This window comes from Archocentrus centrarchus, chromosome 2, assembly GCF_007364275.1.
Source record: "Archocentrus centrarchus isolate MPI-CPG fArcCen1 chromosome 2, fArcCen1, whole genome shotgun sequence".
In the NCBI taxonomy this organism is placed as follows: Eukaryota; Metazoa; Chordata; class Actinopteri; order Cichliformes; family Cichlidae; genus Archocentrus; species Archocentrus centrarchus.
This window is the reverse complement of record NC_044347.1, coordinates 4307394-4318089: the sequence shown is the minus strand read 5'-3', so window position 1 is coordinate 4318089 and position 10696 is coordinate 4307394. Positions and strand designations below refer to the sequence as shown.

The 10696-nt window shown below is 41.4% G+C and overlaps 1 protein-coding gene across 1 annotated transcript in view; it reads right to left on the bottom strand.

The window, feature by feature from the left end:
- Window positions 1–3387: 3387 nt before the first annotated feature.
- Window positions 3388–10696, bottom strand: part of LOC115798306 (NACHT, LRR and PYD domains-containing protein 12-like) — a 55991-nt gene continuing 48682 nt past the window's right edge. The window contains exons 15-16 of the mRNA XM_030755119.1: window positions 3750–3762; window positions 3388–3460 (exon numbers count right to left, since the gene is read on the bottom strand). Of these exons, the coding sequence (XP_030610979.1) occupies window positions 3388–3460; window positions 3750–3762 (86 nt within the window). The remainder of the gene's footprint in view (window positions 3461–3749; window positions 3763–10696) is intronic.

Genomic DNA, 10696 nt, shown 5'->3' with positions numbered 1-10696 from the left:
ATTTAATCATCATGCCGGCTTTATTGGAAATGAGATTGTGTGTTTAGAGCTTGTGTTCAGCTCAGCAGAAACAACCAAACAGCTGAAACCTGAGAAACATCCAAAGAAATAATAAATTAATATTAAATCACATATTTAAAGGTTTCCACAGCAGCTTTGGGTTCTGGTTTGTCCACCTTAAATCCTGAACTACCTTAAAACAGCTCTGGCTCAGAAACAGCAGATCGTGTCTCACAGATGTTTCATTAAATCATCATCAAGTTTCTGGATTTTCTCCCTGCAGAACTCGATGGTTTCAGTTCCAGCAGCTGAACCCTGACAGGAGCAGCAGGTCCTCAGTGATCAGTCTGACCTCTGTGCACCAGAATCCAGCAGGTATCATCCACCTGTGCAGGTGTGTCTGTCAGCGTTGATGCAGGGTGGAGCGAGGACGCTGAACTCTGTAGTAAATGCCGTCTGTAGCAAGAGCAGCAGAGTGAGGGGGGAGCCGGATCTCCTCGTACTGAAACACAACACGAGTACTGAGTACAGACAAAGTACAACTGCAGCAGAACAACAAGCTGCAGCTGCAGGGTCACCTGGAGCTCTCTGAGTTACCTGTGGAGCCTCCAGGCTGGTCCCAGCTGGAGGGAGGTTTGCCTGATACCTGCTGATTCTCCTCTTCAGAGACACCGATACACAACTCAGACCTGCCAACACACCATCAGGGAGTCACTGCAGCTTCACACTCAAATCAGCACTGATCACAAACAGCACATTTCTCCTCTGTGTGTGATCACCAGCAGAGACACCTTTCAAGATGAGACACAACACCTGGAGACCAGCAGCACAGGTGAAACAGCTGATAGACAGTAAATAAAGTTCAGGTTAGAAGCTCTGACTGGAAGCTGCTGCAGGTCTGAACACAACTCTGATACAACAAACTACTGTACACACTTGGAAGGTGAGACAGTAAACAGACAATAAAAGATGAGCTCATATCACACTAGAAATGAAACACAAGAACTGCATGAACATGTGAGACTTTCAGGAAGTTTCTTCTGCTCCTCTCCAAAAACCTGATAAGGTGATCACAGTTCCTTCCTCTGCCTCTCTCTGCCTCAGTCTCCCCACATCATCACTTCCTTTAATTCATGGTTATTAATGCAGTTCAAACTAGTTTATCTTATACTTAATACACATGAGAGCTCTGCAGCTGCATGTGTGGGCATATTTTCACCCGACTACAGAAATGTCTCATCACAGAGAAGATCTCTGAGAGGCAGTGAAGATCCTCATGATTGATTCTGTTCATCTACAGCACTAACTTTTATTCTCGAACTCTGATCGAGTATCTTTGTATCACTGAAAGTTCAAACTAATCCTTCTTTATCTTAACCTGGGTGTTTATGCAGCTCCTCAGTTCAGTTTTAGCTCCTCCCCCTTTGCTGTGTCTGTATGTGTGCATGCTGCTCGTGCTGCACTTTCAGCTCACAATAATAATTTTTCATGCATTTGTCTCATTAGCTTAAACTTTCACCTTTAAAATGAACATCTGGTGTTAATGCATAAAAATAAAAGCAGAGCAGGTCTCTTTAAAAGTACCCCCCCCCCCAAAAAAACAAAAAAAAAACAAAAAACAAAAAACAACTAAAGAATTATTTCAATTAACCATATAATGATATTCTGGGTTCATGAGCAATTATGCACCTCTAAATGATGCTGCATGCTGTGGAGACGTGCTGCTGTTAGCAGAGAGAGCACAGAGGTTTGCACAGAGTGACACTCACAGATTACCACTAACACAAGCACAGCGTTCAGGGTCAGAGAGCTGAAGACCACACCATCACTCTGCAGCACATTCCTGCTCGGCTCATGGTGGGTGTGGTTACTCTCAGTGACTGTGACAGATGTGGGAGTGACATCTGGAAAAAGAAGAGACACAGATTGACAAAGAAATGAAAGATTTATGAAGAAGCTAACACAATCTGAGGTTACAGCTTTTTGAGATGATTAACGTGAGAAGTTTGTGATCTGCATTCAAACCAAAGTCTGAGAGTGAAGTTGAACGGTCAACACTTTGGACATTTTAGGCACAGAGGGACACAAGTTATTGTAAGAAGCTGAATTCAGTTTAAGTGAAAGCAGCTTTGGAAACGTAGCTTTGAACACTCATATGTTTAATACAGCTGTTTTCCCAGAATGCACTTGGGACCTCCAAATAAACAAGACTGACTGGAGAAGTTCCAGGATGCAGAACGAGGCCTCACTGGTGTTACACACTTTAATTAACTAAGAATAACATTGTTAGCAATTAGTTGGCATTCATTAATTTCAGTGGGGTGTGTGTGTGTGTGTGTGGGGGGGGGGGGGGGGGGGGGGGGGGGGTTAATTCTTCTGTAGTTTTCAGCATTAAATAAGAATCTTTGTCGTTACCTGAGACGAGGCGGAAAGTTTCCACAAACTGAATGCTGTCTCTCCTGATGCCACAGTAGTAAAGCCTGCAGTCCTCTGCTGTCAGGTTCTTAATCATCAGGCTGTTTCCCAGGATTGAAAACTTGGTCTCAAAATCAGGAGAGTTGTAGGAAGGGACTGAAGACAAACTGCGACCGATAGCTGCTCTGAGCTGACTGTAGATCTCTATGTACCAGTGTGTGTCTGAACTCCCACTGGAGCAGGTTAGAGTGACCTCTGCCCCCAGCTGCCCTCTGACCTCGGTCACGTTCTCAGCCTCTGCACAGAGCAGAACCTCCAGCAGGATCATCCACAGGAGAACCATGATCGGAGTGGTCTGACAGCAGCTCAGCTCTGATGGCTCTGACAGAGTCGTGATCTACACTTCCTGTTTCAGAGGTGATCACGTCGTGTGCAGCGTCTGATGACAAACCACAAATACCAAGTAACTCTCACAGGAAGTGAAGCTCCTTCACCTCCAGCCTGAAGCCTGCAGCAGGAATCTGACTCAGTGCTTTTAGACTGATTTTGGAGTCGTTCACTCCTGAATGATCCGTTTTCACTGACAGTAACTGTAGGAGGAAACACAGCAACAACACAAGCAACTTTAACAGCAACATAGTTGCACCTGAGATCACAGTGATGCCTTTGAAGTAACAGCAGCCAAAGACCCTCCTCACTTTAACATGTCTGAGCTGATGAAGTGGCGCCACCTTGTGTCTGTACTACTTTATGCACCTGCTCCTGTGACTGTTTTTGATGCTACATATACTAGGGGAAAAAAAGGATAACAAATACTATCCCAGTACTGCATCTACTGTCAGTACTAATACTGCAGACTTTAACCCTTAAACTGGCTCAGACTGTCTGTACACCTGACTGCTGTGTGAGCAGCTCTCATTGGATCAGATCAGCGCTCACAGTGACATCAGTGTTACTGCAGCAGTGGTTGGTTTACCTCTGCAGAGTCTCTGCGCTCTCATTGGTCAGAGCTGGAGGGTCGTCCACCTGCTCTCTGATGTTTCCTCTTCAGCCACAGAGATAAAAAACCCACAGCTGATAACAGAGCGACTGAATGACCTTCAGACCAACAACCTCACTGAGAGTCTCACCAACATGTCTCTGAGCCAGGGGGCTGGAGGAGCAGGGTGGAGGAGGCAGCGGGGAATCTGACTGAAGGGTTTCATCCCACTGGGACCGTCGTGTCCTGCACTAAAGCTGCTCGCTCAGGTTTAGGGACTGAAAGCTGCTCACAAATGACTCACAACACGAACCCTGCTCACTAACTAATGACAGTTCATTAGTGACAGACCCACCTGACAGCCTGACCTGGGGAAACACAGCAGAGAAACAAGGAGAATCTGAGACGACTGAGAGAAGATCAGTGACACCCAGCAGATGGTTCATTAATGCTGACTGTGTGTGAGAGCTTCCAGATTCTGCTCATATTCAGGTATTTGTATAGATCTGTGGTGTAACAGCTGATGTGGAGCAGGCCTGCATCAAGAAGGTTCAGTGTGTTCCTGACTGAGGGTCATGGTCCTGGCAGGGTTGGAGTGTTTCTCCGTCTCTCTCATTCTCAGGTGGAGATGTGGGGATGGTGTTTCCTCACTGTTCCACCTGCAGGTGGAGCTTCTCTTTCCTGGGCTTTTCCCCAAGTGCGTGTTTCATATAAAAGAAAGTGAAGCTTGAAGGTTTTAAAGTAAGAAACGGTGATTGAGCCAGGAGCCAGTATCGACCCAATCCCAACATCAGCATTGGTATTGATACTGTCGATACTTGGATCAATTTGCAGATTTTAATCATATCATGGAATAAACCAGCTTTTACAGCCATTCATTATCACGGCCACGTCTGAAACGTGTATTAATATGGACAAAAGAACTTTGAACTGGACGATATAAATTCAGGTAACAAAACAAGGGAGGAGGAGGAGGGGCCTCATATGTGGACAAATATTTGAAATTTCAGGTGCTGATGATATGAAGACAGTGAATGATAATGTATCTGAATGTGTAACAGGTGAAATCCACCAAAACAAAACAGGGTAAAAATGAAATTATTATCTGTATGTACAGAGCAGCAGGGGGCAGCAGTGAGGCCTTTACTGACTGGATGGAGGAAACATTTAGAGATTTCATTGGTTCAGATTTTAATATTCACTCAACTCATCAACACCCTGAAATCCACAGAATCATCATAATGTGTCACTATCATACACAACATATTCACAAATGACAGAAAACAGCACAAAAAGTGAACTTCTGATAAATATCTGTGACCAACTTTCAGTTTTACTGTCTGTGATCGAAACTGTGAGATTAATAACAGAACAAAGAGTAGAAACAACAATAAAGATTTATTGAAACAGAGCTGTGGGGAAATAGATCAGAAAAACATTTACATCATTGTACAATAAAAAAATATTCATGGATATCAAAAGATCAGAAAAATGCAGCTGCTGCAATCAGCTGTTACTCAGCACGACACTGAACAGGAGGGACCCTCCAATCTCACTGTACATCCTGTATAATGACAATAAAGCATTCTATTCTATTCTATTCTATTGTAGCTATAAAATGTATTAAAATGAGGTAATTAATGTGAGCAGACAGACAGAAATCCTTAATGTTCCTCAGAGCTGTGGATGAAAATGATTTTGGATTGTGATGATGTTGAAATCAGAGGATAAAATGTTTCCTGACAAAGTTAACATGAATGATACCTCTGTACTAATCTGCCAACAAACACCACGTCACAAACTACTGCAATAAACAAACAAACTCACATGAAGAAATCATAGACAAACATCAACAACAGGACGAGTTCAAATCCAACAGACCAGCATCGCTGCGTTATTAGACTCAGTTAAATAATCACAAACTCCACAGACAACAAACATCTGTGACAGTTATTTAAAGCATTTGATACAACAGATCACGAATTCATACAAAACTGAATAAAAAACAACTTTATGGAATCAGAGGAAAGTTTGAAGCTGAGTTATTTAATAAACAACAGTTTGTGATGTTAGCTGATTGTTGCTCTTTGTGTGTGGACATTGGTTGTGGTGTCCCCCAGGGGTCAGTGATGGGGTCACATACTTTCTGCTCTCTTTGTAATTTGCAGCTTTTATTTGAGGAGATTTCTGCTGAAATAATGAAATTAAATATTTGGCTTGATAAAAACAAATTATCATTAAATTTGAACAAAACTAAAATCATGTCATTTGGAAATTTCAGATTAAATACACGTTTCAAATCTAATTAAAAGCAGAATGAAGTAATTTACAAATACTTTAATGTCTAAATATGATGATATATATTCCAAAATCACTGCATCAAATGTCGAGACTGAGCTCGAGCTCCTCTAACAGTCAGTGGTGACACTGAGGTCACCGATCGCTGCACTAACCAAATGTTTCCATTCATGCTTCCCAGATTGCTCCAGATTCCCTGAATCTCCTCATGAACACAGATGATGAATCCACTGATTCTTTGGCATTTTTCCTCTTCAGTGATTGAACTCGTTGCTCTTGCAGTCACTCAGAACCTCCCTGTCATTAAACAGCTGCTCTGAGCTGCTGTTTCTTCTTTTTAAAAACTGAATCCTGTCGCTCATGAACCTCATTAGATTTGACAGTTTTTGTTGCACCATCCTAACACTGTTCATTTTTGTTGCAGCCACAAATTCAAAACGAGTTTTTTAATGACCAAATTTCTCACTTTGAATATTTGAAATGTTGTTTTTGAATGAGTTTCAGTTCAATTTGAGCTTTTAATGTAAATCACTGCAACAAAACTGCTAAACACACAAATTGATATTAAATCTTGAAATTGAATCTTATCCTGGCATTTGTGCAGCTTCTGATCTCAGTTTTAGCTCCTCCCCCTTTAAGACCAGCTGTGGGCAGTACTCTGTGCTTCCAGCTGTACTGTCTGTATGTGGGCGTGCTGCACTGAATACTGAACATTCAGCTCAAACTAATTATTTTACATAGTTTTATTTCATTCATTTAAACTTTGACCTTCAATATGAATATGTGGGATTCATGGATGAGAAAACAATTAAAAAAGCAGAATCAGTCTCATTTTAAAAGTAATCATCTCCACAGAAAGAACCACTAAAGAACCATTTCAAATTACTGCAGTTTAAATGAGTTTTAATCATTCTGGGAGCTGAATTTTATTCTTGTTTCATGAGGCAGTCGTCCACACAGCAGGGGGCGCTGCTGACCCACTGATGGTCCTGTTAAGATTTCTGTGTTTGGGTTTGCATCCAAACATATTTTACTCAGCAAACAGCTTCATTCATGAGCTGATGTTCTGCTCTGTCACATGATCTAGTTTGGATTTCATGCTGTGGAGACGTGCTGGTGTTAGCAGAAGAGCAGAGAGAGCACAGAGGTTCAGACAGAGTGACAGACTCACAGATTCCCACTAACACAGCGTTCAGGACCAGAGAGCTGAAGACCACACCATCACTCTGCAGCACATTCCTGCTGGATTGTTGGTCTGTGTTGGAGTGACATGTGGAAACAAAAGAGACAGATTAACAGAGAAGCTAAAATAATCTGAGATTACAGCTGAGACTTCTTGATCTGATTAGCTGAAGTTTGTGAAGTTTAGACCATTTTTATTAAACTGGTTCCTCTGAGGACTCACAGTGTGTGTGATTGTTGGACTGTTTCACACAGGTACACAACTTATGGTAAGAAGCTGTCTTGATTTTCTGTGTCTCTCAGATGCTGATCAAATGAACAAAATGCACCTTGTTGGAAGAACACAGAGAGCTCAGCCCAGAGAGAGGCAACCAGATTAAACATGAACCAATCAGAGGCTGTTGGAGGAAGCAAACATCTTTCTAAGACAACCTTTTCAGGATTAGGGTTAGGTTATATTTTAGCCACCTGTTATTAGAAACTACATGATGATGTCTTCCAGATGCAGTCTCAGACCTGCATGTTCATCTTTCACTTCTTCTGTTTTCAGCTTTTCTTTTTGGCCATGATTATTGGAAATCAGCTGGATATTAACTGAACTATCACATTATCCCTCAGCAGGTCACTCATGGAAGGTAACAAGTTGCAGTAAACTCATTGGTGCTCTGAGTCTGTGACAGTGAGGAGGAAGCAGTGTCTGTGGGCTTTTGTAATGTTGCAGGAAAATGTTTGGTGGAGTGTTTGGTTTCCAGCAAAGCACCAAAGCAGAAGCTGCCATTAACCACGAGGCCACTGCCACACAACTCAGAGCAGAGCCCACTGAGACCATCCACACCACAGCCAGGGAGCTGTTTAAGATTCACTCCTCCAACACCAACACAGCTAACTCACTAACTAAATAACTAACCAACTAACTAACTAACTAACTAACTAACCAACTGACTAACTAACTAACCGACTGACTAACTACCTAACTCAGTGTATGTATAAAGAATGTATTAATAATGGCGAGATGTCTTCTACAATGAAGCAGGGTATCATCTCTCTTATCCGCAAACCTGACAAGGACCCATTAATAATTGAGAATTGGCGCCCTATTACTCTTTTAATAATTGATTATAGGAGTCTAGCTTTAACATACACTAACAGACTAAAGACAGGCCTAGATACCATAATTGCTGAAACCCAGACAGGCTTTTTTGAAAAATCGTCATATTAGCAATAACATTAGATTTATTCTAGATTTAATTGATTATGCCAGTGAGATAAACTCTGATGCACTTATCTTATTTCTGGACTTTTATAAAGCCTTTGACACAATTGAGCATAAATTTCTTTCACATTCCCTTAAAGCATTTGGTTTTGGTCAAAACTTTGTTGATATTGTCAATATGTTTTATAGAGATATCAATAGTTCTGTGATAATCAATATGAATACATATAAAAGATTCCAAGTTAATAGAGGTGTTCGTCAAGGCATCTCAATTTACGGTATCCATCCATCCATTCGCTTCCGCTTATCCTGTTCGGGGGGGGCTGGAGCCTATCCCAGCTGTCATAGGGCGAGAGGCAGGGTACACCCTGAACAGGTCGCCAGCCTGTCGCAGGGCCAACACAGAGAGACAAACAACCTTTCACGCTCTCATTCACACCTATGGGCAATTTAGAGTAGCTAATTAACCAATAACATTAGATAAAGCAGCAACAGGGAATTTTATAGAATTAAAGCAACAGGCAAATGCACACAGTGCAAAATTACATAAGGATTGAAAGATATAATATCATAAGAGGTGGACTAGAAAAAACATTATGAACAGAACAATTTAACTCCAAGGAATATTTACACAGCCAAACAAATATGAAATTTATAGACTGTAAACATAACAGAGGTTAAAAACCCCCAAAAACATTAGATTAATGATTTCCTGAAATTAAAACAAATATACTAAATATGATACAGCTCAGACTTACTTTACACTCTTTATTTATGAAAAAATGTAGAGCAGTGCACTGAAGGGAAGAAATTCCTTATTTTTGTATTAATTTATTGTATTGTTCAACTTGAAAAACCGAATAAGTATGAAACTGTTTACAGTATTTGTTGTGGTGTGTTCATTTTGTTGTATTGTGGTTTGTCAGCCCTCTACCTCAGGAGATGTTAAGTTGTGTTGAGTGATATCTGTTTAAGAAAAAACAGGATTGCACTGAAAGGAAGAAAATTCCTTATTTTTTATTGTTTTTCCTAAGAATAATTCTATTTGAAAAAAGAAACAAAGAAAGAAGGAACTAGAAAAGATGTCTAGTGAGGGGAGAATTTTTATTTTATTTTTGTATTGTGGTTTCTCCTTTTCTACCTCAAAGATTTATTTTCCTAATGTTAAGGCAAACTTTGTTTTGTTACTGTTCCATTGTTCCAAAAATGTTGATTTTGATAGTAAACTATTTTGTTGTCACGTACAGCGTTTGGCGAAATTCTATCCTAGGTCTTTTGGAGCCTTTGGATCGATGAAGCTTAAATATGAAGAAGTATCGGTATCGGTATCGAGATCGGTGATACTGGGCCTGCATTTACTTGGTATCGGATCGATACCAAAATTCCCAGTATCGCCCACCTCTAGTCTCTTTGTGGTCAGCGTCAGAAATATGAAACATATTGACCCTATTAGCCGTTTGAATGTTGCAGAAGTCGTCACGAGCTCGCAGCACCTCAGCCGGACTCCTGCTGACTGCTCTAAAATCTGCAGCTTTGAATCCCTTTGAGAAGCTTTACAGGGGCAGAGCTGAAGGAGAAAGACTCCAACATGAAGAAAGAGAAACTCACAGCACAGTTATTGAATGATGGAGACATTTGTTTCTGAGCTTGGTGGAGGAGGGCTCTCTGAATGTGGCTCTTCTTCATATTAGTATTTGGATGCAGCAGTGAGACAGCAGAGTGAGCAATAAGACAGACGTGCAGCCACACAAAGTTACTATTTGATTCATTCAAGCAAAGACGGAAGCTCACCTCTGCACCGTGTGTGCTCACATGATACAGGAGCTCACTGTGACATCATCACAGGTGAAACAGGAAGTGGCCCCCCCTCGTGCACAGTAACAGGTTGTGATTTGTAGCTGTGTGACCTTAAATGTGATTTGTAATGGATGCTGTTTGGTTTTTCTAGCAGAGCTCGATGACTGCAGCTGATCTGACGTCTCCGCTCTGAAAGCTGCGGCACAGCTGAAGCAAAACAGCCAATCAGAGAAGAAGCAACAGGTAACAGGAAGCTTTCACGTCTCTGAGTTCTTCCAAATGATTTGTGCAGCTCAAATATCCTGTGTTCCTAACATCCATCCAGCTGAAGTGACAAACAGGAAAACGAAGCTCATTTTATCCACAGTTTGACTTGAACTTAGTTTGTAAACCAACTATAGAGTTTTAGTTAGTTCCACTTTTTTCCTTTGCTCATTTTGATTGATTTCAGTGAAGCAAAATGTTTTGGACTCTTTGTTAGTTGCTTGGTTTGGTTCACTAGAATAACCTGCAGAGAGCTCCAACAGTCAGAGTGGCCTCATCTCTGTTCACTCCAATGGAGCTTTGTGTGTGAAATATCAGCTAAATCTAATCTAGAAATAATTGTGTGTGAGCTCAGGAGGATTGAGCCTGAAGGCTCTGCAGTGAGACAGCACCCTGACCCTGGGACTCCCCCTGACAGCTTCAAGCTTCTGATTTGGAAGAAAGCCAACATGACGCTTCCCAGTGCTCTGACCTTTGGAAGGAAAAGAAAAGGTCAAAGGTGGAGCCTGAATAGGATTCATTTGCATATTTGCTGCTGTTTGAATCCA